The sequence below is a fragment of the Pipistrellus kuhlii genome, unplaced genomic scaffold (genome assembly GCF_014108245.1).
Source record: "Pipistrellus kuhlii isolate mPipKuh1 unplaced genomic scaffold, mPipKuh1.p scaffold_m20_p_26, whole genome shotgun sequence".
In the NCBI taxonomy this organism is placed as follows: Eukaryota; Metazoa; Chordata; class Mammalia; order Chiroptera; family Vespertilionidae; genus Pipistrellus; species Pipistrellus kuhlii.
This window is the reverse complement of record NW_023425525.1, coordinates 8,860,726-8,883,516: the sequence shown is the minus strand read 5'-3', so window position 1 is coordinate 8,883,516 and position 22,791 is coordinate 8,860,726. Positions and strand designations below refer to the sequence as shown.

The 22,791-nt window shown below is 42.6% G+C and overlaps 1 protein-coding gene across 2 annotated transcripts in view; it reads right to left on the bottom strand.

Moving 5' to 3' along the window:
• ITPRID1 (ITPR interacting domain containing 1) overlaps positions 1-22,791 on the bottom strand; it is a 62,484-nt gene that overhangs the window by 17,178 nt on the left and 22,515 nt on the right. For both annotated transcript variants that reach the window (XM_036453830.2, XM_045587232.1), the window contains exons 5-9: positions 15,945-15,996; positions 14,235-14,321; positions 13,610-13,812; positions 11,747-12,309; positions 10,592-10,649 (exon numbers count right to left, since the gene is read on the bottom strand). In XM_036453830.2, coding sequence (XP_036309723.1) covers positions 10,592-10,649; positions 11,747-12,309; positions 13,610-13,812; positions 14,235-14,321; positions 15,945-15,996 — 963 coding nt within the window. The remainder of the gene's footprint in view (positions 1-10,591; positions 10,650-11,746; positions 12,310-13,609; positions 13,813-14,234; positions 14,322-15,944; positions 15,997-22,791) is intronic.

Here is a 22,791-nt window from a genome sequence, read left to right as displayed (position 1 = left end):
ACCCTCTTTACCTCCCCTTCTTCTTAGTTGGTGGCAGCTATCAATCACCTTGGCCACACCCTCGCTTCCTTCCACAGTCATCTTTCCACGCTCAGGAAAGACTGATTTTCTAATCTTCTAAAACAGCCTCTCAGGCTAAAACAAAATAAACAGACCTTGATTTCATATTTGAGACAAAGTACCCTTTGAAAAGTTCCAAAACTTATCTCTTGTTAAATAAAAATATTAATTTTTATAAGGGCCATAAAAAAGCATGCTCCTGTTTATTTTCATATCTAGCAAAGTCCTGTGGAGGTTTTTAATAATATTAACAACAACAATAGTAAAAATTGTGATTATTATCATGAAGCCTGAGTTTTAATAAACTCAACCCCTGGTGAAATCGTAAACTTTGGTTTACTTTCTTTTACAATGTGGACTTTTTTCAAACATATTAATATACTTAAATATTAATATTCCCTTAGAAATACAGCATTTTCTCCTCTACTGACTTATAAATCTGTTTCTACCTACATATTTATATTAGTGTGGTATCTTGACTATTCTAACTTAACAGTGTAGAGGACTGCCTGAGAAGGCACACGGACATTCTTTAAATTGTTATCTGAGCCCCAGGCACTGGCAGAGTACCTTTGTCCAGGTGTCAGCAGGGGCGGGTCTAGATATGTAAATCCAGTAATGCTAGAACCTAGTTAAGAATGCAAATAAGCTCCTTTGACCCTATAAATAAACCTGCGTGGCTTGGGGGGTCGCCTTTTGCTGCGTCTCCATCAGAGAGATGGCACCCACCTGCCTCTCCATCAGAGAGATGGCGCCCATCAAGCACCCAGCTTGATGAATCTATTTATGCCTCCATGTCTCTTTCCTCTTTCTCTAATTTCTTAATCCCCAGCTCCTCCACTCAGGAACCTGTCATTTTCCGTGATGGACACGGAAAACAGAGAAACAGCCCACCGCATAACAGCATTCGATCTTTTGCTAGGGCAACAGAGGAGTCTTTGAGCAAGACTAAAGCTTGAGATCAGACAGATCTTTCAGTCCTAGATCAGTCGCTCAACAGGTGAATTACCTTGATGTAGTTACTTAATCTCTCTGTCCTTCTGTTCCCATCTGTAAAATGGGAGTAAACCTCATTTACTCCTATGGTTGTTTTCTAGATGAATTAAGACTGTGAAATGCCATGAGTAGTGCCTGGCACCCAGACTTCTCAGGACAGGTCTATTCCCATTCCTTAAACCCATCCCCCATGATGACACCTCTGAGGAGGGGATGCCAATTCCTAGCTGAGAGATGGCTCCAAAGATGTATACAGAGAATCCTTAAAAGAAGTAACTATTTAGTTAGGACATACATTTGTACTAGCTCATTATCACTCAAGGCAAACTATGTATGGTAAGGACCTATCAAAATGTATGGGAGCACTGAAGAAGGTGTTTGGGGAATAGGGTTCTTAGAGGAGAAGACAGAAGAGGTAACAACTGAACTGAGACCTTGATGGATGGGGAACACTGGCACGTGGGAAGGGGGTGGGAAATGGACTCTGGGCAAAGGGACCCCCTGTGATTACAGAGATTCTAACGTGGGGATGTTGGGGGGGAGGGGGTGCAGGCTGAGGGAGAGGAAGTGAGGCTGTCAGGATGGACTGAGGCCAGGATGGCAAAGACCTTGAATTCAATCCCAGGGAGATTCACATTCATACACAGATAATTCAGGGCAATACTTTTTTTAAGGATAAGTTTTCTAAGAAAAAAATATCCTGAACGAACCCTACAGCATCTTTACGGGATAAAACCTCCCATGCAAGTGCAAGGGGATTATAGCTCTAGAACTTAGCCTCAAGCAAGTGGCCTTTGCATTGGATGGTGGATAATACTCAGCTCCACACCACTGGAACACACTCAGTCAATTGAGAGAAGTACTGATTGCCGGCTGCAAAATATCCCCTCGGTGCCAAAATGTCTGTGGAGTGGGTGGGGAGGGGGGTGGAGAAGGTGTGATAATTAAAAGAATTGTTACTTGCGATGTCACAGGATCCAATGTGTTAACTCTGCATGCTGGGAAGCTAGAGTGCTCCCAGCTGCCACGGGAGGGAGGATGTGGTTTGATCCCTGGCACCACTCGTTGGGACAAGATGAATCACAAATGTGTTAATAGTGAGGTTCAATGTCATAACGTGCCAGATGGAGGTGGTTACATCTCTGATTGATTGCCTCCTGGCCAAGACAGGGGTTTTCCAGAAGGCGAATGTCTCCAAATTGGCACTGGAGCTCTAGGGACGAGCAGGTCTTTATTTTGGTCAACACGGACCTGACATTCTCGACTTTATGAAGTGTGGCTCCCCCGAAGGCCCAGGCAGCCAGGAACAGGATGCAGATGAGGGACGATGTGATGAGGGGGTGATATATGGGAGACATCCTTTTGTGCTGGACAGAGCTCCTCGGGCTAAGCGTGGCTGGGAGCAAATCTATGGTTGCAGGGGGGTGGGGAGGGTATTGCAGTAGAACCCTGCTTGCGAACAAATTAAGTAACTAAAGAGGAGAGAGAGAGAGAGAGAGAGAGAGAGAGAGAGAGAGAGAGAGAGAGAGAGAGAGAAGGAAAGAAGGAAATGCTTCTCAGCTTCAGACACCAAATCCCCACAGCAGCTGAGTCTGATGCTAGGCTGGAGCCATGGGGAAGAACTGCAGAGCATCACAGAGCATTGTGGGGTGACCTTCCCGCCTGTCCCCTCGCACTCTCCCCACCATAACCACCCAGCCCTTTGTTGTGGATGTCGGTCTGCCCCCCAGTGCATGCTTCCAGCTCTAGGCAGCCAACTACAAGGGCAATAACTGTGGTGTCCTACTGGGAGCGGAGGCAGCCTCGCGTGCAGGCGCAGGGTCCTAATACAGGACAGTGAATAAAGCTTCATTACAGAACAATGGAGTTAGCTGCCAGAGCCTACAGATTTGAATAAACAACAAATAAGCAACATCTGCTCCAGCATATGTGTATGGTAAAAAAAAAAAAAAGTCACAAAATAAAAGAATTTGTAAATGCCAAAAGCAACCCGAAACTGCCAGTGCTACTGCGGAGTGAATTTTTAATTGCACATGCAAAGAGGCAGGCTGTGGGTATTAGTCTCACATATGTCTTGTTGCTGCCAACCTGGGAGTATAGATGAATTTAATTAAATAAGGATTATCCCTTCTCCCCAGTACAATTACTTATTTATAACAATGATAAAATTGCCTAATAAAAAAAATTGTAATATTTCAAAACAAGCCTGGAAAACACCCTGGTTTCTGGGTAAGTTGTTCAGGGCGATTGGAGTTTGAGTGTCTCTCTGCCTACTGCCAAGGAAGGGGAAAAAAAGCAAACAACAGCCCCGATCATAAAGCCTGCCGCAGCGCAGCAGCCAGAGACGGCATTACGGGGAAATATAAAGGAGCCACAGAGCCGTGTGGGAATCGGCTTTAGTGGGGTGTGTGGAAAATTAAGCAATCCGCTCAAATGGAGGCCAGGCCCCTGGGCCAAGGGACAGGGCCACCGAGATTGGTGTGCCACCAGCGTCCCAGTCCTAATCTGTCCAGGGAGCAGGCAGTCAAGAGCGATCGGTTTCGTTCAACGTGGAGACCCCTTTTCCCTGTGTGCTAATTCCCAGAAAGCAAATAACCACCCAAAGCAAACAGCAAAGGGGGTGGACACTCGGGCCTCTCAGTGCCAGTGGAGTCCATTTTTACCTCCAAGTGGGCAACCACTTCATCAGGGAGGCCAGCAGCACCCCACGTAGGAAATCATGGATGGCCACGTCCATTCACGTGTAGGAGGTTACGACAGAAACCAGAATCTTCCCAGCCTCATCATCTAAGTTTGTTTTCATGGTGGAGCAATTGTGTGGTTGTAATAGCTTCCCTGCTCTAGAAGGGAGGCAAGCATGAAGAGCTTAAGACCTTGGGCTTTCTCTCAAGGTCAAATCAGAAAGCAACCAGAAACAAAGGACAGGGGCAGTTGCACAGTCGCTCTACCTCAGTTTCCTGGTCTGTGCAATGGGAATGATAAGGATGGAGTCAACCTCCAGGGGAAGCCAATGAATTACTGCCTAGAAAGAGCCTGGGACGGTACCTGGCACAGGGGAAGTGCTCAAATGCTGCCAAGAACTTCAAGGGATGCGTTAGCAAGGCAGTCAAATCTGCATGGGGCTCTTTTCTGCATGTTAGGAGCTTCCGGCTTATCTTTTGCTTCTTCATAACGTCCATCACAGTTGTTATTCGATAATTAATTGGTTTCTCCTAATACTAACAGGCTCCATGAGGCCGGGTTCTATTTCACTTCTGTGTGTACCGTCAACACCTAGAACAGGTTCTTGCATGTATAAAAAGCTCATTAAATATTTGCCGAATGAATGAATTCAGTATGGAAGAACTGGATTTGAATCCAAAACATCCTGGCTTCCCTTTGTCAGCTGTGTAAACTTAGGAAACTTAATTTGTGGGTGTCTTATTTCTAAAAAGGAAAAAAATAGTGTGGCGATTACGTGCAATAATGCCATGGAGACAGCTTGGAACGTTGCTAATCGATGTAAAGATGTAAATTGTTAACAATGGCGTGCTCCCTCATAATAATTGTAACTGATTGGAATATACAGTTAAGCAACACACTCCATGCATATTCAGGGAAACCAACTGTTTGAGAGATGTTGCTAGAAAGTGTGCAGAACTGAAGTAAATGAAGTATACATTACTTAGGACTAAATGCACTACCCCACAATAAAGCACCAATCCTTAGATTTGAAAGGAATATACAAACTTTATACACTCCTAGTTTATAAATATTGAAATCCATGCCAGTGAAATGATTGAAAATACCATGTATAGTATTTTAAGATAATGATTATACTCTGCCCACAATGCACTGTTGCAATGTTAAATCACCATTGATTGATTATTATGGGAACTCTTCTGGCTAAGACAAGAGAAGCTGAGAGTGTGGGGAGCAACAAGTATATATGGAGTTCTCTAATGGGTCTGGCATTGTGCTTGGCCTGGGGATGCTCAGTAAATAAGACAAGATTCCTATCCTCCTTTAGCATCAGAAAACAAATAACTATTCCCAGAGGAGCCCTGTAGAAGTGTTATTAACTAAGCATAGCAACAGCATGAGGCCAGAGGTAGGGAAAATAAAGAAGGAAGAGTAGAACAGAAACTGTGGAATTTTAATTTGTCTGCTTAAGAAAGGAGGGGGGGGCATTTTTGATGTTCTTCTCAATTAGTATGCCAGTCCCTTTGAAATAGCACAGAAAGGAGAGAAAAGGAGAAAGAGAGATAGCTAGAGAGAGAGAGAGAAAGAAAAAATAGAATCACTTATTTTCTACTTCCCACATTATTGTTTCATTTATTTATTAATCTCTATCTTCTAATTATGTTTATTTTGTTGTTTTTATGATTATTTCTTGAGTTAGATACTTAGTTTATTTTTTCCCTTGTTTGATAACGATTTGATAATGAAAGCAATTAATACTATGAATTTGCCTCAGATTACTGCTTCTGTTCCAATTCTCCAATTTTAAATAAAGTGTTTATTATTATTCAAATGATCCTCATTTATAGTTTTAATTTAGCATTTTCTACACTACAAGGACTCAGTCCCCAAGTCCTGGATTTGGTATTTTGTTTTGTTTGTTTGGAGGAGGAAAATGTTGCTTGTATTTTTATTCTTGATTTTAAATGTTGCTGCATTTGTATTTGTGGCAAAATGACTTATACATTATATGTGAGAGTCTGTGCATGTGTGTGTGTGAGTTTGTGTGTGTGTGTAAGAAACCAAAGAAATAATCCTTGCATTTAAAAATTGTTCTATATTTTAATAAATATTTCAAGAACACTGGCAAAGAATATGTATTTAAATATTTTTCTATTAAGTATGTTATCAACTGTATTAATGTATTTTCTATCAACTTTTATTATTTCCTATTTGACCTGTAAAAGAGGAGAGGAGTCTTAAAGTCTCCCAATTTGGGGAGAGATGTTGGTCAAAGGGTAGAAAGTTGCAGTTATGTAGAATGAGTAAGTCTAGAGATCTAAGGTATAGTCAATAATGCTGTATTAAACATTGGAAATTTGCTAAGGGATATTCAGTTCACTTATCACATATACAAGAGGATAACATTGTGAAGAGATGATATGTTAATTGGCTTGCTATTGTAATTATTTTACTGAGTTTGTACATATCAAATCATCATGTTGTATACCATATATATATATATATATATATATATATATATATATATATATATATAATTTTATTATTTTTTTAAATTAAAAAATAAAAAGTGCACAAAACTTTGGACTGGTTGTTATGGGGAATGGGGCAGCAAATTAACAACAAAATCTCCCATTTTTATTGTGTTAATTTCCTATACCAGTAGTACTGCCAGAATTTTTCACTAAGTAGTGTTATGAAAATAACATATGCACATGGTAACAAAAGAAAAGTAAAAGATGCCAATTAATTTAAAACATGTTAGTTCCCCTTCTGTTAAGGTATAACCATTAACGGTTCTTTATATATTCTCCCAGAAGCATTCTGTGCACACTTCCCCCATCAATAGAAATAGATGCACTCTCAATTCAAAGAGGAATCTGGACAGAACCTTTTATATATTTCCCTTTGCATTTAACAACTGTATATCTCTGAGACCATTCCATACCAACATTTAAATATCTCTTAATTTTTCAAAATAATGTCTAAGTAGATTTTAATGTAAGCTTTACAACAATTGTTTAGAGCGAACTTATTTGGGGGCACTTAAGCTGCCTCTAGTTGTTGTTACTATAAACATTCTTGCAGTAGAAGTCCTTATGTGCACATTTGAGTCTAATGGTAGGACAAATTCCAGAACTGTGATAGTTGCATCAAAACTGCATGCATTTAAAATTGTGTGACAGACAAATTACACTTCAAATGATTCATGACAATTTGACTTCCAACTAACAGTCGGTGAGTGTTTATTCTACATGCTTTTTGTAGTCGTTTATTCTACATGATTTTTTTGGTAGTCATTCTTTTATTGGCAAGCATTTCTTCTGAATAGCCTCTAATTATGAACTGCTAAATTTTTTGGTAGTCTTGCTGTGTATGCTGGTTTCATAAGGTGACAGAAAAGGTGTGTTTTTTTGGATTTCAGAGTTAAATTAGATTATTTTAGAAATTATGCTCTTAATGCGTTAGTACAACTCTACAGTGGCCTTTTCTCTTCAATCCCTAGGCAAGCTCTTCCTATAGAATTGTCTGTATCTTCATCCACAATATATTCTATTCAAATTCCTCAAGGCTTCTGGAATATGAATGATTGAATCATCTCCCCTCTCCCCTTTTAAACATATTTCCTCTTTATATTTATACTAGAGGTCCGGTGCATAAAATTTGTTCATGGGTAGAGTCTCTAGGCCTGACCAGTGATCAGGGCCGATCAGGTTCCCTGCATCCCCCCCTCCACACCTCCTCCTTTCCTTGCTCCCTCAGCGACCTGCACCACCAATGCCACTGGTCACCCACCATGTTCTGCACTGCCCCTTGGTGGTCAGCACATGTGGTGGTCAGAGAGCAATCAAACTCCCATTCTCCCAAACACCCAAAGGGACACTGCATATTAGCCATATATATATATATATTCCTTTACTCATTTCAGTGAGAATTTTTCAAGGGCTGAAGGGATGGTAGGATATTTGTGACCTTGCTACTTATTTTTTATAAGAAGTAATTTTGCTCCAATTCATTTAGAAAAATGCTTAAATATACTTTTTTTCTGCTAATATTCAAAGTATTGTGCATGTGTAGATGAAAAAAGTCTTTAAAATATCTTTAAGTTTTAAAGGTATTTGAAGTGTTCATCACATGCCTTCATTTATTTGTGTGTCTGTATGTGGCTTAAAACCACAATCTATTATCTCTCATGAATCTATGGATTAACTCGGCTTGGTTATGTGGTTGTTTGGAATTGCTCATGCAATCAAAGTTGGAAGCCATCTGGAATGAAGTCATCTGAAACTTTGACTGAACTGGACATCCAAGATAGCTTAACCACATGGGAGCTCATCAAGGTTATTCACCAGAGTGTCTACATGTGGCATCCACATACAGTTCGGTTTTTAAACAAAAATACAAAACAAAGGTCATGTTTGCAGAGAGAATATTCCAAGAACAGGTATCTCAAGACCCAGAAAGCAGCCAGGCAGTTTAAGGGCTATGTTCTAGAAGTAGCAGAGTATTGCTACTGCCATGTCCTATTAGTCAAAACAGTCTACATTTTTTTAATGAAGTCACTTTTTTAACGTTGAGTAAAAATTCATTCATATATACATATTTATACTAAAGGCCAGTGCATGAAATTTGTGCATGGGGGTGGTGGAGGGGGTTGTCATTCAGCCCAGATTGCACCCTCTCCAATCTAGGACACTTAAGGGATGTCCGACCTCCCAGTTAGGCCCGATTCCCACTGGGACATCCCTTTCACAATCCAGGAATTCTGACTTTAAACTGTCCTCCCTTGTAGGCCTGGGTTCCCCCCAACTGCCCTCCCCTGCAAGCCTGGGTACCCCTCAACTGTCCTCCCTTGCTGGCCTGATCACCCCTAACTTCCCACAACTGCCCTCCCCTGTAGGCCATCTTGTGGTGGTTATCTTGTGTCCACATGGGGGCGGCCATCTTGTGTCTTGTTGTGATGGTCAATTTGCATATTACTCTTTTATTAGATAGGATGTGTTAAAATTCATATTTATCTATAGCTATATACACGGAATGGCCAGATTATTATGATCTCTGAATGTATAATAATCTGGCCGCTCAGTGTGTGTGTGTATTAGAGGCCGGGTGCATGAATTTGTGCATAGGTGGGGTCTGGCCAGCCTGGCCATGGGGAAGAGGACATGGTGGTTGGCCAGCCTGCCTGCTGGTTGGACTCCTGGTCCAGGGGATAATTTGCATATTAGCCTTTTATTATATAGGATATACACTGAGTGGCCATTTCATTATGCCTTCAGAGAACATAATAATCTGGCCACTCAGTGTATATGTAATTAACTCCTATACATATCAATAATTTCCCTCTTTCTCTATTATTTGAACTAGTTTTACTTATTTTTTTCTTATTCTTATTTTTTTCTTGGGTTAACAATACTGTTTGTGAAAGTAATTAAATTACATTTGCTTTAATTGTTATTCAGAATTCCTCCACTAGGCCAACCTTCACCCTTACTAGTTTGCTCTCTAAATTTGAGATTAAATGTAGATTAGTGCTTTTGCCTAACTTTTCAAATAATTTTTTTTGTAATGATTGGGGTGACTTAGATGGTACCAGCAGACCTCTTAATTGAATGTCAAGGAAGGCGGCTCCTATTGGCAAGAGAACCTCCAGCTTCATTGAGAAACATTCAATTAGATAGAAAACAGAGGCTTATTTTTATCTTAAAAACCTCAGTGCAGGTTATGTGGTAATTACATCAAAGAGCAGGATAACAATTTATGTAATCAGCAGGACTCTATAATTACTAATGCATAATTTCTAAACAGCATTTAGCAAAATGAGGCTCATACATACACTTTGTAATGAAAAAGAAGTGTTTGACACCATACTAAATTAAATTAAAATTAGCATATTTTCTTCCAGGATCTACACTCACTTCATCTGCTTTATTTTGCTTCACTAATTCCTGTCTACTTCTTGCTCTGTTGTAAGATTATGGAAATGCTGAGTCACAATGATAGCTGAACAAGGGCAAAGGAACCAGAAGTAAAGAAAGGCTGCCTCCCATGCTGTTCAGGATATTATAAGACCACCTAAGAGACGGCCCCAAAGTTATATCTGGATAACTTGTCTCACCTGAGAGTTTCACATAAAGGTCATATAATCACTTAATTTAGGATATAAGTTCTGGTAGATGACTTAAAAATTACCTGTTCTTATCTCTCTCTCTTTTTAAAAATATATATTTTATTTTATTTATTTATTTTAAAAAATGTATTTTATTGATTTTTTTACAAAGAGGAAGAGAGAGGGATAGAAACACCGATGAGAAAGAATCATCTTTCAGCTGCCTCCTGCACACCCCCCACCAGGGATGTGTCCGCAACCAAGGTACATGTCCTTGACTGGAATCGAACCCAGGACCCCTCAGTCCGCAGGCTGACACTCTATCCACTGAGGCAAACCGGTTTTGGCTCTTATCTCTTTATAACATGTAAAAATTGAGGCCCAGTGACACGATATGACATGTACAACATTAAGCAGTTGGCAGAAGTAAGAACATATTTCCTCAGTTAGTTCCAGTCCTATGTGAAATGCATTCTACTATCCTGGTCGCCTCACACAGAGTTAATGGTAGACAAGCCCCACTGATACTGATAATTTCTGTAGTAAATATTTTGAAATTTACATGTACATTTGCATTGCTATCAAGTAGCAGGTAGAAAATGCAGTGGTAGTAGATAGTAGTCGTAACAGATGTGGCATGTCCTGGCAATGAGTAAATTCTACATTTTAAGAAAGTTGAGTAGCAATCACTTACATTCTCTGAAAAGACCACTGATGAAATTGCACACCCTGATGAATTCTTACCTTTAGTTCCTGAAGTCAGGTCAGGGTGATCACCAATCTCCTCTTCAAAGCTCTGGACCTGAGACACCGGAATATGTCAGTCTCATTATCTTGTTTCCCCAGATACCCCAACCTGTCTCTGTAGTGACAGGGAAGTGTATCAGTAACCTGTCACTGTCTTGGCTTCTGTGCCCATCCCTGCACTGTGGTTCCCTTTAGGGCAGAGTCTGTTCCCCAGAGCCTATCAGAGTGCCTTGCAGCAGACAGCTCAAAGGAGGGGTGGCCAACGTTGGGATTTACAAGTAAATATCCTCTCCCACTACTGGATAATTTGACATGAAAAGAGGACTGGGGCACGCTCTTCTGTGCTTTCTTTGTAATTATGTTAAAGAATAGAGAAACTAATGAAAATGTATGTACATATTTTTTTAAAAGACTGAGAAGTGCAGGTGGCCATGCCATCTAAATAGGGTGAAATGTATGAATGTATGAAGGTGGGATGAAAAAGCAGAGAAGATGTGTGAAATGAGAGTCAAGCTACGTGACTGTCAATAAATCCCAAAGCGAACTAACAAAATATTGCTCCTATAAAAAGAAAAAACAAACCCATCTTGTTTCTTCGTCTAAGACCCTGCTTTAGTCATTGAGGGGGAAATATTTCCAAGACACATCCCCTTGAAGCCAAAACCTGGTCCTCCAGGAGCTGGCGGTGTGTGTGTAGGGGGAGACGTTCTTCACACACACACACACACACACACACACACACACACACAATTTCTACCTCAACAAGCTCTCCCTGCTGAGGCTATGAGAATACAGAGAAGGAATTTCATTGAGTGGGAAGTAGTTGAAATGTGGAAAGAGTAGAGAGAACCATCCTGAGATGCATAATAAAACAGTGAGCAATGACAAAGACAGAAATAACCTGTGGATTCAACTGAGAGCAAGGACTGGAAAAGGATGGAAGAAAGCAAAGGCTGGTTACATATCATTTAGTTCTGACTGAACCAACCAGCATGACCTTAAATGTCCCAGTCTAATCAGGAGTTTGGAACCTAACACTTGACGCTGAGGGGTTGACAGATGAAGGGGTTAAATGAGGGCTGAAAGGCAAAAGGTGCCTTGATGAGGGTTATCTCCCTTAGAAGTTAAGCACAAAGTACAGACAACACTGACCTCTTCCAGTTCGAAGGAGTCTGGTGCTTTCGTCGCTCCAGAGAAGCTCTTGAGCTTGTTAGTCTGAATCGCGTTTTCTTTCTGAGTTCTGTCCTTGACAGACCCACAGGAAGGAGGAGTCTGCTTGGCTAGCCTGGGTAAGTAAGGCCAGCACCTTTTCAGGAGAGCTCTGGGAGGACGACAAGGTATCAAGTCATCACAGGCTTGAAGAGACCAATGCTCAGCCGAAGGAGACAAATGACTTTGGTCGAGGTTGTCTGTCATGGCTGGTGACTCTATTCCACACCCCCCTGGTCCTGCATGGGTGCTGGAAAAATGTTCCCTCTTCTTCAGAGACCCTGACACTTCTGAACTACCGTCTCTCCTGATGGTCTGCTTCGAGGCTCTCCTGAAAAGTGCCCCCTCTCTTCCTCGATGTTCTTTGGCTCCACTCACTGAAGTTCTTTGCACACTTTCCTCTCCGTCTTTCTCTTCAGTGTTGCTCTGCCAGGTGCTCACATCATTCAGCAAAGATGAGAAGGCATTGGCCACCTGACCCAGGATTTCCAGCTGTCGGAAACGGCCTGAACGATACAGAAAGCACAATTTTTAGGCTGGGTATTTGTAATGAAACTGCACTGAGGTTGTCAAAACTGGAGAGGTTGGTTAACACATGTGATTTTTTCAAAATGAGAATGACTTAAAGCTCCAGAAACTCATTTCCCCCCCTCTGTACATGCTACTAATTATTATGAAGGTGACTCCTCTATATAAAGGTATGGGGAAGTGAATATCTTTTGTATTTAGTTGTACATGCATGCTAGATAGATTTATATATATCCAATCATTAATGATGTGTTAATCCATAACATTGACAGGCAAAAATGTATCTTGAGTTCAATCTTGTGAATTAAACTAAATTGTCAAAAAGTAAACTCAGCTCTTTCATACAAGATGATATTGAGTTTCTCCCACTGCTTTTGGCAGTAGATATCCTCATCCTTACCTCCAGCCTCTCCATCTATTGCCACCTGAGAGTATAGAAAATCATGGCGCATGGAGTCAAAAAGCCTGGATACAAATTCCAGGACCACCTTTTCTCTATCATTACAATTAGTGGCTTTCCAGATGGGCCAAGTTCATGAACAAGGGCAACATGGAATGTATTTCCTTCCCTCAACATATGCACCAATCCGTAGTGGACATGTAGAGGGATCCAGCTATAAGCTGTTCTTTTTCAGCTATGATAGGAGGGGTGGATTGCCACTGAACACGTCTCCCAGACCATCTCTCCTAATACTGTGTGGCTAACCTCCCTGCTCACTGTGTAAATGCAGAACCAGCTCAAACTGATCTTATTCTAATGAGATACTGGGCTGTTTTTCAGGGACAACTGAAAAAAAAACCCACAAAAAAACAGCATTTGGCCAAAACATGTGCCGAGGAGAGGAATTCTGACCTCCAATAACACCTGGAACCAAAGTGTCTCCACCCCATGGAACCAAAGCACTGAGATAAAACTGGAACCTGAACCCCAGAATCCTTCCAGAAGTGAAGGGTCTGCTGTCCAGGGAGGTTGGGTGCTGAAGCCAGTCTTACCACTAATGGCCAAGCTCCAAGGCACTCCAGTTGAAACTTGTCCCCTGCCAGTGATTTCGCATGCCAGCAGGTTTCCCTGAACCCCGTCAATCTCTCTTTGAACCTTGGGTCGGAATACAGATTTGAGCTCTGCCTCTTATCTTCTTGCTGGTTGATCTTACAATAAAGATTTTTTTCTTAAAAGCCAGTGCCATAGTATTGGCTTCTAAGTGCACTGGGCAGCGAGCCCGTGCTCTGTAACAATTGCCGTCAGTAGGACTTGGATGACATGTGGTTCTCACTTACCGTACAAGTTAGGGTTCTCAATGTCCATTCGCTGCTTTTGAGCTTCAAGAAAAACACGGATATTGATCCCTGTGGCTGCTGAGGCACAACCCAGGAATCTGGCTGGAATCTGTGTGCAGATGTCTGGCTCGTCAGCACCAAACCCCAGATCCAAGAGAATCTCCACTGGATCCTTTTCCCCAAATTCCAGCCACTCAGGAATGCTGCAGTAAAAAATATGAATGTCTTTATCCCGGATCATACATGCTTTACAGCTTTCACATTTGTTTTATAGATAGTAACATACTCTATGTATCTTTTGGCATCATGCCTTTTTGCTCCTAAAATATGAATTGAAGATCACAAGTTAGTATATATTAATATAAACAAATACCTATTCCTTTTGTCACTGTACAGAATGCCACAAAATGGGAGCTGAGAACTTATATGACCATTTCCTCATTGACAGATAGTTAGCCTATTTCACTGACCCTTTTATACTCTTCTTGCAAGTTGGGGTTTAGAAATCCTCACTCATTCTCTCCTCTATCCATTCATGAATTTCGCGAGCCTACTTATCGATTCATGAAATCCACTGTTGCATGGGATGATTTTCCTGGATGCGAAGTGCCTGGAAACCACATACCTTTGTGGTATACTCACAGCAGAATGGCATGAGTTGAAGCTGGTGCCTCTGGACAGGGTAGGAGTTTCTGAACATTGGTGCAGAGATCTAAGGCGAGAGGGTAGCAACAATGAGATGGGTCCATTTAGATAGTCTCCCGCCCCCTCCACCCTAGAGATCATTGGGAGCCTTTCCCTTCCAGAGCTCACATTTGCATTTCCTGGTCATTCCTAATAATCCCACAGGGGCCACGCCTTTGAAGAGCGAGCACAGCAGCAGAGGGGAGTGCTGCCTACAGAAGGTGTGAGGATTTAAGTGTCAGGTGCCCACTAGAGCTCATTATGAAGGTGACAGAAAGTCTCACTTTTGACAGATGGCAAATCATTAGGGAACCTTTCAGAAATGATCCCTGCTAGGCTGAATTTTGGGAGGAAGTTAAAATTTTGTTATGAAAGAGGTTGAGGCAGCAGCCACTGAAGCAACTCAACATTCATTCTCATCATGAAGGACTTCCTAGGGCATGGTTATGTTCTCTGAGAGCTGTCTCTAGGCTCAGGGTCAACCATACGCAACAGTAACACTCCCCTTTACTGTCTCAAAACCAGCATCCCTCTATCCAAAGAGACCTGCACTGCAGGTCATTTGAAAGCATTTCCAGCCTGGCTGGTGTGGCTCAATGGTTGAGTGTGCACCAGAGGTCACTGGTTTGATTCCTGATCAAGGAACATGCTTGAATTGTGGGCTCAATCCCCAGCAGGGGCTTTGCAGGAGGCAGCTGATCAATGTTGATGCTTCCCTTTCATCAACGTTTCTCTTTCCCTCTCCCTTTCTCTTTGCTAAAATCAATGAAAACATATTTTTAAAAAGAAAGCATTTCCAAACAGAATGGAACCCTGTCATAAAGTAGTTGACTTGTAGATGCCTCATCTAAAAGATAGCTGCATCTAGTCTGATCAAATATAAACAGCCAGTTGGCACAAAATTGAAATTTATCAAAGAATACAATGTAAATAACAGTTTTCCCAAGGAGACCAAGATCTCCTGTGTGCACCGCTGAATTTGCCTTAATCCTGTCCATTATTAGTAAGAATAGATGGGCCATGTCTTTGTTCAACTGCTTCTCCCGGCCTATAAAAGCTCATAGTCTGGTTCAGTGGTTCTTAAACCAGAGGGTGCCCAGGTACTATACAAAGACCTTATAAAAACCCCTATTTCTGAACTCTACCCCTAGGTTTTCCTATTCAAAGTGTCTAGGTTGGGGATCAAAAATTTGTCCTAGTAAGTTCTCACGTGATGTGGATGCTGCTGTTTGGGGTCACTTTAAGACCTAGTAATCTTCAAATTAAGAGACTCTCACTGCTTTCCACCTAACATTAGAAATTATAAGAATTAAATTATAGCATGATGGTCAATAATATTGGCAATATGAAATATGGATGTAACTGTTTTATGAGCAGGTCCTTGTGAACAGCTGAATTATAATTGAATGTCATATCTGCATGTTTTAATTAAGTCCTTTTCCCCAAGTCAGAATTTGTTGATTTAATTTACTCACTCCTTCATGACATTTTAAGAACCTCTATTTCTCTCAAGGCTCCCGAAAACTTTGCAGCACTGCGGCTCAATCAGTGACAGAACCCCAAGATCCATGTCATTATTGAGGACTCGCCTCACTGTACGTCCATTATGAGAGACGTGGCCGTAAAATACTGGACTGATTCTGCCACCTACCTCAGGTAGTCTTTTACAGTCATCTGGACCATTCCTTGTTCATGCGAGAAAACTGCAACGAAAAAATGGGGGAGGAACTTAATTTCCTTTCATCCTCATGGAAGATTTTCTCATCCTCAAAGGAACCGACGTGTGACTGATTGCCATGTCAGAGATTGTATAGGCATGAGTTACAAGGCATCTCTGTAGTGAACAAGACAGAAGGTAATTAATGGCTAAATGGTGTGACAGGCACTTGAAGATGCGTGTACTTGCTCAGCGAAGGCAAACTCAGTGGCTTGTGATGTAGGCAGCAGTGACTACCTGGAAAAAAGCAGTGCTTGTCTCAAGTTTTTAAGAATAAGGAGAAATGACCAAGCCAGTGTGGCTCAGTGGTTGAATGTCAACCTAGGAACCAGGAGATTAAAGTTCGATTTCCAGTTGGGGCACATGCCCAGGTTTTGGGCTTGGTCTCCAGTAGGGGGCATGCAGGAGGCAACTAATTGATGTTTCTATCTCTCTCTTCCTCTCTGGAATCAATAAAAAATAAATAAAAAAAAATATCTACACTAATAAAAGAGAAAAATGCTAATTGACTGTACCTTCACTACACCCACAGCCAATCAGAGTGAGTATGTAAATTAACCCAATTAAGATGGTGGTTAATTTGCATATGCTGAGGGAGGGAGGAGTGAAGACTGAAGACAGCATAAAAGGAAGAGGGAGAGAAAGCAGAAAGCAAGGCAGCTGCTGGAGGGAAAGCATGGGGGGTGGGGGAGGGTGGGGGTGGGGTTGGGGCAGGCAAGTGGGGTAGGAGGTGGTAGCCAGAGGAAAAGTATAGGGTGGAGGATGGGGGGTAGAGGTGGCAGGGAAAGCGCGGGGGAAGGAGGTGGGAGAGGTGGCAGTGGTGGGAGGAAAGCCTGCCTGAAGCCCTGTTCTTCCAGGAATCTTCCTGCAATGAGCCCCTAGTATAAAAAATAAAAAGAGGCGGGGGGGGGGGGGGGGGGGGGGGGAGGAATCACCTGCTCATTAAAAAAATAGGAGAATTTGACTGTTTGAAAAGAGGGGTTGCTGTGAAAGAAGGGCATCTGGAGCAAGTGCAGAGCTCAGAGGAAGGCTGGTCAAGTTAGATCAGATGGCATTTTGGAATACAGAACTACAACTTAAAGAGGAGGTGAGAGAAGATGTCAAATAAATGTCTGCTCTGTGAAGCAAATGGAACTCTGTCAGCACAAGAATCATGTGGGGTGCAGAATATAAATCTACAGTAAATGGTTAAGAATAGAGTAGGGATGCACATGGCCTCTGTGTTACCCACCCCAGTGCCCACTCCCATAGCAGACATCACCAGTCAACCGCATCACTTTCTCATAGAGCCTAAGTAGGCTCTTAAATTCACCAGGGAAGCAACTGATCAAATGAGATGAAGCTTATTTGACATCCTGTGTTTGCAATAAATTTCACAAGTGGGTTTTGAGAAGTACAGTAATTTCAGGGTACATATCTGAACTTAAGAAGTTGCTAAAGTTAAAGAGAATATGTAACTGCTCATAAAACATTCAGGGGAGCCACTGCCAAGGATGGCATATTGAGGCAAGTGATCATTATTATGATACAACTATGACATTTTTCAGATGTCCTATGTGACATCTGGTGACAGATATAAGTCAAAATAGCTGATTCAAACCTATGTACCAAGTTAAGAATGAACTTAGAATCAAAACTCCAGTCTTTCCCCCCATCCCCCCATTACATCAGTGGTTTTGAAACTTTAGGTTTTAGGAGAGAGATTCTTCTGCAAGATTCCAATAGTTTACAGGGGTCAAAGGGAGCTGTCCTGACAGTGTTGTCCATCCACTTTTTCTGGGTCCCGTGAGGCACCTCCAAGACCAAGAGTTCGAAAAACATCATTTGTTCAGTGCCAAGTTTCTCACCTCGGCAGGCACCGCTAATCCACTGCAGCGCTCACTCCCTGAACTCAACTCACTCTCAGAGTTTCTCAGACCATAAAGCCATTACCAACTGATTGAAGTTGTCACACGAGAGAAAGCCTATTTGCCACTTTATTAACCACGTTATAGATGCAAGCGCAGTCTAATTTTTGACAGTTATATTGTAATGACTTGATGCCATAATAAATTAGAGACATCGCCCAAAATGGAAGGTAAAATAAATATTTGTCTATTTTAAGCATTTCCCCCCGCCCCCATTCCTTCCTGACTCCATTCCTGCCACTACCACCTCTACCTACTGCTGTGCAGAGAAGTCCCGAAGGCAAGCTCCAAGTTTCTGAGCGCGGCTTCTCCCTGAAGCCATTCCCTGGTCCTGATAGGATACCTTTCTGGTCCCTGCCTTGGCCTTTTCCATTTGCCTGCCGTTGCTCTGGATTCCCTCGGACGTGTGAATGAATGTGTGATCCAGGCCAGCCTGGCACTGTGGACACAGTGAATGGCTCAGACCATGAGAGAGGAAATGACCATTTTCAGATACTGATGAGAAGTGTTGGCTCAGCCTTGCTGCCATTTCCCACACCCTGGTCCTGCAGGAAACCCAGCCTCCAGAGAAATGGGCAGCTCTGCATCCAGGGCATCTCCATGAGCTTTTCAAGCCACACTCTGTGGACCACACCCCACAGCCTTGCCATCCATCTTCAGAAGCAAGCTGGTTGCCAGGAAACCAAAGGAAGCTCTGAAGAGGAAAAGGAGCCCCCAAAGGCAACATGTTTTCCAAGAAATGTGCAACGTGGAGCCAGCTAGGTCACAAGGGGGGTTAGTTTTCTGATCTGAAGATACATATAGAAAGCCTTACACAATTTCAATACCTGTTGGAGAAAGGGCCTTTTCTCCTTCCACCTAACAGCTCCCCGTAGGCCCAGCAATCACTGACCCAGAGGGGCGGTTGGGGTGTCTAAACCCCTCACCTGAATCCCATCTTCACTGACGCACAGACACAGCTTTGATATCTCTTGTTAGATTCCCTATCCACTGTTTTCTTGACCTTATTTGAAATGACACAAATGTCTCTCTCCATCTAATTCACACACATCAGCCTCCTCTGCTGCCAAGCTTAGATTTTGGAGAAAATCAAGCCAGAGAAAATCAATATTATCTTTTAAAAGAAATTCACAAACTAAGCCCAATTTTAAAATTATAATAAAATTGTTAAAAATGAATTTGGTTGATCACTCTGTTTCCTTTGGCATTTCCGGGTTCCCCGGGTCCTGGGAAGCAGTGACCGATCTTTCCAACACTTCTGCCTGGTAGATGAGAGCCTTGGAGAGAGAAGTGTGGAGTTATTGTACCTTGTCTATTGGGGTGTTTGGTTATGGTGGTGGTTGTTTTATTTTTGTTTTTCTCTACTTTGCCAATGTGTGAGATAAATTATCTGGAGCTTGAGGGTGGGCTCCTCAGGGCCAGGTTGCCTGTTTTCAATAATGAACCTGAACCTGAACCTGAACCGAGAGGCATAGATTGGCAGCCCAGGTCTCACTGGCGTGGGATTCCTAGAATTTCCTGAAAACTCAGGAATCCAGCAACTGTGGCCCAGGCCCTTTAGGGCAGCCGTCTGTTGGCAGCCATGTGCTCTGTGATTCTCTGCTCTTGGTCCTGCCTGCTTGGTCCAAGAGTGGTTACCTCCCGGTTCTGGAAGCATTTGAATCTGTCTATGGTCAAAGCAAGAATCTGATACCCGAGGAATGCCAGGTGGAGCAAACCAACCGCTCTGGTTGCCCCGGACTTTCTCAAGCTTCTGCAGGCACCAGGCATGCCCAGGGAGAAGATGGGACCCTATGGCAGTGCCTGTATTGACCACAAAGCCCTGCTGGTGAGGGCCTCCTTCATTCCTCACTCGTTTCTCTAGTTGCTGGGTTTTGATATTTTTTTTCTAATATTTTCCCCTACTGAGGTTTTGGTTTTATAAAACCAGATTTGACTTTCTAAATGCATTGGAAAATAAATACTGGGAAAAAAAAATTAAGGTCCTACTATTCCCACGTTTTGTAAGGGTTGATTTGGAAAAGAATTGAAGCAAGAGAACACAGGCCCTGCCCTACTCAGTGTGTCCCACTGCATGGGTTAAGATCCAGTTCTTATTCCTTCTTGGAGACCTGAGTCTCCAGCTACCCCGCCCACTGCGAGGTGGACTCTTGCCATCTGAAGCAGCAGACACCGAGCTTAACCCTGCAGAGTGTATGGCTGGGGAAGATGGAGTGAGATATGCAGAAGGCACTAATTAGCACCTTCATTGGCTTAGAAAGCATTTTTTATTTTGGTTTTCCTAAGCATTTCTGACTGATTCATGGAAGACATTTGGTTCTTTGGAATATCGTCCAATAGACTAATCAAATTACATTTTCACAGGGCTCTAAAATAATAGCAATCTGCAGCTTTCTGCACATTTAACTCCTGCATGACCAAGATGCTTAGAAGAGGCAGTCAGCAGGGTTTGTCTCATTTAATCAATTATTAATCTATATCGTTACCAAAAAAAAAAGGAGACTCTTCATTCTCCCTGACATTCATGTTCAAAACCTTAAATCCGGTTGTAATGATTGGGCTCTTCTTCACCCACATCTGTTTATTTTGCTGGTGATGTTAACCCACCCTCTCTACTCCATTGTTGACACCCCAAGTTGAGGTCACAGTAGCTTCAACCCGAGGTGTGTACCTTCCTCCTATTGCCAGGATACACACTGGAATCTGCCGCTGCCCTTCTCAGAAACCACTCATAACTCACTGCAATAGAGATGGCCAGTGTGTACCAGGCCTGCTGCAATTCCCCGGTGCTGCACCCATGGCATCTGGCATTTGTGTCTCAGGACCAAAGGTAGGGCTTCAAAAATGGCTGAACACAGCCTGTCCTTTGATTGGAACCTGAGATGACACTTCTTTGCCACCCCTCTCCTAAGACATCAAATGGGATCCCCTCTTCCTGGATCCTAAGGCATTTGTACCCTGATAATACCCTATTTAACAGGAACATTTCTGCCTTTGCTTCCAAGCTTGAAAACAGTTCCTAGTCTGACCACCTTCTGTGTGCATTCCTATACCTACTTAACTTTCTTCTCATTCTATGACTGCCAAAGCTCCCTTTACTTCCACCAACTGACACTGTCTTGCTTTGCCTCTTTTTTTTTTCTTCCCAAAACTGCATCTCTCTTTAATTGACTAACTTATGTCTCACCTCTCCTTTAAAGATTTCCCAGTCTGACTACATCATCTTCATCATGGGCCAGTTGTACTAAGATCCTTTGGTTGATTAGCTCTGGAGAAGTCAGGCATGTTACAGGGGATTTCTGCCTCAGGGGCACCTACAATTTTGTTAATGAGGCTGATCACAGCCTTAATAATTTGAGGCAGCACAGACCATGTGTCGTTTGAATAGAACCCATGGTGGATGTGGGTGGTGTTTAGAAAACTGACTAAGTCTCTTAGTGCAGATGTCAGGAAGGGCCTTGTCGAGAACATGGAACTTGACTCAGGATTCAAAAGAAGGGCAACGGGTGAACAGAACAGGAAAGATGTGAATACAAGAGGAATTGGATGACAAAAGAGCTAGCGATGGAATGAGAGCAGGTAGGATTAGGTCTTTTAGAACATTGGTATCGGTTACGTTCAGATTATGATGGTCCTGGAAACTCAGAGTGACATTCTTGAGAGCAGGAACCATAGATTCTACATCTTTGTTCCCACTGCCTGGCACAGCTCTTTGCTTTAAGCCACCAAGTTTGTGGTCATCGTTATGGCTCCGCTAGGAACCAGTACCCTCTCTGCATCCTACGAGGGTTGTGGGAGTTTTCACAGGCTTCTTCCTCCACAGTGGCTACTTCTCTGTCTCCTCTTCAGCTCCTTTTCTTTTCACCACAGGTTTCTCCCCGCCACACTGGGCATGACCTTCAGGTCCCCCGTTTCTGGGACTGTTCTGCTTCCGCACTCCCCAGGGCAGCTCCTGGCTTCCCTGAATTCAGCATGTGTCCATCTCGCCACGGCCAGTGCCTGCACACAGAGCGGTTAACAGAGTGCCTGGACTCAAGTGTCCCCACCTGCCACTAACCAACTGGAACCAGAAATCAATACACTTGGCCACCCTTTGCCCCAGATCCTTCACCTGTAAATCACAAATGAACACCAGCCGGGCGACCGCACAGGTCACTGAGTTGAAAATGTGATAGATGAGAAAGGGCCTTGTAAATGTGAAGGCTCAATTAAACCTGCAGGGAGCGAGTCCATTATTATTAGAAACCTCGCTGAAGATGAAGGACCTGGCAAATTGAAACTGCATTTCTGTTCTCACAGCCCTTCCACTATCCCTCCTCTCCTCCAGGTCTCCCCTCATGTCTGAACCCCTTCAGGTCACTGCTTGATTCAGAGGAGCAAGGGCCATGATGTGTGTTTAATTTTGAGGAAATGAAGTGTTTAATACAGTGATTGACAATCCCAGAACTGGTGCCAGGCAGCCCGCCATGACCTGGGAAGATGAAATAGGGGATGTGACATGCTGGCTGTATTTTTTACGTTCTTGCCTTTCCTTAAGTCTGATCTATGATGAACTGAGGTACTTAATTTCAATTTATTGGCAAACATCTCCAGAGATTTTTGCATCATGGAACTTTTATATTAAAACAAACAAACAAACAAACAAACAAACAAAAACTCAGTCTCCCTGGCTGGGTACCTCAATTGGTTAAAGCATCGTCCCAATAAGCCAAGGTTGTGAGTTGGACCCCAGTCAGGTAACATACGAGAAGCAACCAATGAATGCAGAAATAAGTGGAACAACAAATTGATATTGTGCTCTCCCCTTCACTTCCTTTCCCTCTCTCTTTAAAAAAAAAACCAGTAAAATAATAATAATAATAATAATAACAACA